The following is a 6,127-nucleotide window of genomic DNA, read 5'->3' on the forward strand; positions in this document are numbered from 1 at the left end:
ACATTCTCTGAAAAAATGTCCAGATAAGTCACTTTTGAACTGTACAGCGGATAAAAATATTTTCTTCAATCATTCTGATCAACTGATCAGCATAAGCATTGTCAATTTATGCTAACATCAAAGCTTTCGAAACAGGTTCAGCATACTAACATTTTCGCTAATTATAATAGTACCAGTAAAATAGAACTAACAAAAAATCAAAGGAGCAAATCTTGATCACATATTAGTATTAATGAATGTTACTAAACTAACCTGAGATCTAGAAGCTGAAGGGTAGTGTTACATTTCAAAAGACCTGCCAATTGGAGACCATCAATAGATCCCAAATAATTTTCACCCAAATAGAGTTCTTTCAAAGTGGTGTTTAATTTCAGACCGGCAACTGCATAAATTAAAAATTCATTATTAATACTAGGAGAAATTCAATCAAATATTTTAGAATAGGTATTTTTTTCACAGAATAAATCTTTTATTCTTTCAATAAAATTAAAATGTACAATGTATCCCAATTGTTGAATGATGAACAGAAGATTAGACCACAACTCTTTTGCAAGTTTAAATATAATTTTCTCCAACAGAAAAAAATAAATGGTATTAAGATGTAAAAAAAGAGTTTAATAATAGAAGCAGTAGATTTTCCTCATAAGTTTTTGTCATGAAATCCTTCCTATATTTTCTTACTGCATTCATATTTCTTTCATTTACAGGGCTCTTCCCCCATCTTCAGGATGGTACATCATAAAAGTAGTTACATAGTCCTAATCCATATAAAATACTTTGTCATAATATAGTTAAATTATATCAAAGTATTTTATATGGATTAGGACAATGTAACTACTTTTGAGATGTACCATCCTGAAGATGGGGGAAGAGCCCTGAATGTAGAAGAAAGAAAAATATGAGTGCAGTGAGAAAATATAGGAAGGATTTCACCATAAAATCATTTTTCAAAGAACCTTCCATTTGATACATGGAGGTTTTGACACTCAGGTTAGAGAAATGAGATCCAAAAAAGGTAAGCTATTCAACGCAAAAAGGTGCTAATTGAGTTTTTACTACAGATTCTATAACTAGTTTTAATGTTAGCTAGCTATGTTAGCTATCACCACTGTCCTATCAAGGCTGGGAGCGGAATGAGTTCTCTCATGGAAACTTAGCCAGCATGGTAAAGATGTGGGTCCCCGATGCCCCAGTGACTGCAAAACATGCAGTCATATCCTGCACCAAATACGATTATCCTGCCCTCAGAGCAACATTGTCTAGGTATACTGGATTACACAGGATTATTGAGGACAAATTCCCTGAACTGGTGAAGGAAGAGAATTATGCAAGCTTCAGAGAACTCGTATATGGCTGGAAAGATGTGGTAGGCACAGTCCATTATTCCATCACATAAACAGGACCTACACCTGGGAGGCAGCCCTAATCCTCTAATTCACGATGTAAATACTTCATTGATAATTGTTATCACTTCTATTTCTTCCTAGATTAATTTGTACAATAATTGTGGTAGAGAAACAACAAAAGGTGAAAATTTTAAATCCACCCACTCAACATAGTAGTAATTCCACAAACTTCGGAAGGATGCGTGCTTCCATCTTGAAATATTTGAAACAAGTTTGTTTGGCCTTCATAACTTCTGAATGATGAAACTGGTTAGTCTGCTATTCATGAAAACGTTCATCAGTTTGCTCTTTGATGAAAATACATGAAAAACTAAACAATTTATTACAACATCAATTATAGTTAAAAAAGAAAAAAAGAATATTACATTATATAATTGAACCAGACAGATGCAAAGGGTAAGGTTCAGCCCCAACCTTAAGGTGCGCATTCACGCACTAGGCTGTATCACAGAAATAGCATATTGAAAATTGTCCCCTCAATTAAACTCTCTACCACTGAGTATGTAAAATAAGGGATTAACTAAAATAAATTGTACATTATTGGCAGCAGTGGCACACCTAAAACCTCATAATACTCCACATACTAACACATAATACTCCACTGCTGCCGAAATCCTGTGTTGCTGAAAGGCGAAGTATATAGGGAAAAAAAGAAAAAGTTTTGTAACATACCCAAGACAACGAGTGACCTTCCTGAAAGACTGCAAGCTTCCAACTTGAGTACTTGTAATTGAGTTCCCAGCCTTAATGCACGGCCTAATATTGGTACAACCTGCTCGGTCAATACTGTATTTCGACATTCAAGCTCCTCTAAACATTTTGTCTACAAAACAATAAGTTAAAACATTATTCATTATAACATAAAAAATTCTAATTCATACATATTTAAAGATGAAATATGGCAAATTTCATTATTATCATACCAATAAATTTCTTAAGGAAATTAAAAATTATATACATTTTTGGGAATAGCCCTAAGCAACAATGAATAACAACATATTATTATATCATAATATTATGTAATATTTTATATATTAGAAGTTAAAGCCCGTCAGCTGTCAGAGGACCCTATCAGCTGATATTGTCTAAATATATATAAAGCACAGGGACACATAAAGCATTCTTTCACTTGAACTCATGTGCATCATTTCTCATCCCCTTTTCTTTTTTCTTTTTGCATTTTGCTTTCGATAACCCTCAAGTTAGACATTTAAGAAAAATGTGTATTAATTTGCATGATACTCTCGAGTTGTTTTAAAGTGACACAATGTATGTCGATTTTTTCAATAATATAATAAATAAAAGATACAGTCGACTAACTTACCCGTTTTAACATGCGGGAGGCAGCCTGCCATCCACGTACACCGATGCTATTGTTATTTGAGATATTAAGTTGTGTTGCGGCTTCATAATACTCTATCATATCAAAAAGAGCGACTGCGGCCTGTAATAAAATCATAACAGAATTAATGTTATAATATAATATCATGACAATTAATTTAAGCAAATAATTATGATTAAATCAAATGTTACTTTTTATTTGAATATATATTTAAAGCTGTCTTAAAACAAGTGTTTTGTAAATTATTGCACATTTAATACAAAATTTTAGTTCCAATTTTACTTATTACTTCGGCTTAAAACAAAATATATGTTTCGATTACTGACAAAATTACAAAAATTTGGTAAAAACTAAGTTAAGTTTAATAGAAAATGAATGAAAGAAGAAAAAACCTAAAATAATTAACCAACATCAGCCCACACATTTTACTTCCATATTCAATCAAAGGCCATCCTAATAAACTTTGTCCAGGAGCTAGCAATTATTTATCAATCTCATTAGCAGAAGGTTTAAATTGTGGATATGGAAGATCTCATGATTTAGTTTTTTAAAAAAAAGTCTGGTAGTCTCTTCAATTCATTTTAGGCTGTCCAATTTCTCAAAATTAAAAAAAAAATTACCTCATAAGCAGCATGAGAAATTTTCACATGAAGATCTTGAAATAATAAGAGAACTAACTTGCTAGACAAATTTCAATGCTTATAGCCCCTACCAGAAAGATAAAATCTACACCTCAACCTTAGATAATTTTTTTCATAGATTGTGATCATGGGAAAACAAGCTAGGAAATACTGAAAATCTTCCTTTACCTTAAAAATTATGCCATATTTACCTCATAACACATAATAAAAGTAGACTAGTTTCACTTCCCTTACCAGGAAAGTGATTTATACGGTTAACCAACAGACAGACTAACATCACCCAAAGAAGAAACATTTTTCTTTAACCTAAATGCTGAGATCTTCAATATCTAGTATTAAGTAAATTAATCAGGTATAGCTTAAGTTTTGCCAGGATATAGAAGATACCCAACTACTATACAAAGATTCAATACTTAAAATTAAAACATTCTAAATTATTGATTGATCTTAGGTGTTAATAAAACTAAAAAAAAATTGTAATGGCTTTCCAAAACTCCAATATTTATAAATTATTAAAGTTATGATTATATTAAATTAAATTTTACTAGTAACTAATACTTCTGAATATGTTCCAACAAAATGGCAAGAAACAACCTAAAATTTAAAATCTGTATAATTTCAATCTCTAGCATAAATCTGATAATTGCAAGATATTAAATGTAATGAAAATTATAGTAATTGATAGAAGAAACATTTGAAGTTGTAGTATCTAGAATATTAAAAAAAATAATTGCTAACCTCATCATCGAGACCAGTATCTTCAAGGCTTATTTTGTGAAATTGAAGTCTTTTTAAAACCTCTTCTAATGCCTCACAACTTCCTAAAATAAGCTGCTCACTTTTCAAATTCAAGCAATCAAACCTTTCACTTCCTATTTCATCATAATCAAAATACTGAAAAATAATAACAATTATTAAGTACAAAATAAAAAATATCAAGGTATTATTATTATTTTATATATATATATATATAAAACATTATTTTGAAACAATGATTACTACTGAAAATATATTTCTGGCCAAACTTGAATCTTTAAACAAGGGCCCGTAATGGATAATTACACTATTTTTCCCTTTTCCTTCATTAACATAAATGAATAGTATTAACCCATGAATTGAAAATTACCTTATTAATGAATGAAAAACACTCCTCTTAGAAAAATAAATTAAAGAATTGTGTATTTTTAATTTTTTCAGAAATTAAATCTTTTAATGATCCAATGAAGCCATTGATTTTACAAAATAGTCAAGGAAGAATGCTGCAGTCTGTTAAGTTAGGTTGAGGCAGTTAGCAAACATTTTTATGGGTAAGATTTATTTCAATATCCAGTCTATCTGCCTCATGATGAACATAATTAATAAAGGAAGATTCATGAAAGATCTAACATTCATTTAAAACAATATTTTCTTGACATATTATTAAATTCAAAATGGCTAATGAGTTGGTAAAGTGAAAACTATATATGTTGTGGGTTTTGTGGAAATGATTTCACAATAACTACATCAGATGTAATGTTTTTAAGTTGGTATGCATTTTCATCCGGGCTGAAAAAAAAAAAAAGGGGGATAACAACCATCACTCAGAGAAACATAAAAATGAAGGAAAATAATAAACAAATAATTTGGAAATATACACAACAATGAATTAAGTAGAAAGTAGTTGATTAATAACAATAGAAGATGAAATATAATATTATAGAAGTAAGAATTATACAAAATAAATTATGAAAAATTAAAAAACAGAAAGTGTTGAAAAAATAAATACGATGAAAGGTGCAGAAGAAAATGTAAATAATGAGTAATGGACTTAACATAATAAGATATGTAAGCTGTGTCTAAAATAAAGAAAAAAAAATTAAATCAATATAATGAAATGTATGAAATAAAAATGAAATATATGATACAAAGGGCAAGAAAGTTATACAGAGTAAAATAAATATAGTGTCTGGAAAAAAAGAAAAAAAATATGAAAAAGGAAGAAATCAGGGAGAAGAAATATGGAGAATGGGAAATAAAGAAAGCAAGAAATATTAGATAGGAGGGAAAAAACTTATATGCTCAGGCAGAGATTCTGACTAGGGTAACTGAATTTTTAACTAACCGATAGAGTAGACAAAAAAAAATTTGTTAGATCGACTGGAAATCGTAACATTACGAGTAAAATTACATAAAATGTGTGAAATAAAAACTATGAGAACAAAAGGTTAGAAAATTGTAGAAATATATAGTTAGGCTAAATAAGTGATGATGAAGATGAGGAGAAAATGGAAATGAATGAACACAAAAGGTGACTGTAGACAATAATAAAAGGTGAAATGAACATAAAGGCAGAGAGTCAGTAATATAGTAAGGAGTTGAAGGATGATGAAAAAAATAAAATAAAAGTTATGAGTGTTTTAATATAGACTATTTGGGAATAGGCTAGGGATAGGTTGTGTTTGTGAGTTTTCTGATTAACAGAGGAAGACTTTAATTATTGATTATTATTAATTTAATTATTAAGCATGGTAAGAGATGATGGCGTCGGAGAGGAGGAAATAGACCAAATCAAAATAGAGATAAGTAAATGGTCGGCTGTCTTTCAGGATATTATGAAAGACCAAAATTACAACTCAGCGGATTTCGACAAAGCAGTGGGCGATTTCTTGAGTTTCCTCAAGGGTATTAACGCCAAACTGCCGGGCCCGCAGCACCCTGCCATAAAATTTTATAAAATGAGGAAAAAAAATAAAACCGAA

General features: G+C 30.0%; 1 protein-coding gene across 4 annotated transcripts in view; it reads right to left on the bottom strand.

Moving 5' to 3' along the window:
• The window catches only part of LOC106684434 (protein phosphatase 1 regulatory subunit 37), a 47,898-nt gene that overhangs the window by 22,550 nt on the left and 19,221 nt on the right, over nucleotides 1–6,127 (bottom strand). For all 4 annotated transcript variants that reach the window (XR_010844912.1, XR_001343701.3, XM_014426520.3 and 1 more), the window contains 4 exons: nucleotides 4,128–4,283; nucleotides 2,731–2,850; nucleotides 2,079–2,229; nucleotides 253–382 (listed from right to left, as the gene is read on the bottom strand). Coding sequence is in view for 2 of the 4 variants with exons in the window: in XM_014426520.3 (XP_014282006.1) it covers nucleotides 253–382; nucleotides 2,079–2,229; nucleotides 2,731–2,850; nucleotides 4,128–4,283 (557 nt within the window). In the remaining 2 variants the exon portion in view is untranslated. The remainder of the gene's footprint in view (nucleotides 1–252; nucleotides 383–2,078; nucleotides 2,230–2,730; nucleotides 2,851–4,127; nucleotides 4,284–6,127) is intronic.

Source organism: Halyomorpha halys, unplaced genomic scaffold, assembly GCF_000696795.3.
Source record: "Halyomorpha halys isolate HHAL.00 unplaced genomic scaffold, Hhal_1.1 Scaffold582.1, whole genome shotgun sequence".
Lineage (NCBI taxonomy): Eukaryota > Metazoa > Arthropoda > Insecta > Hemiptera > Pentatomidae > Halyomorpha > Halyomorpha halys.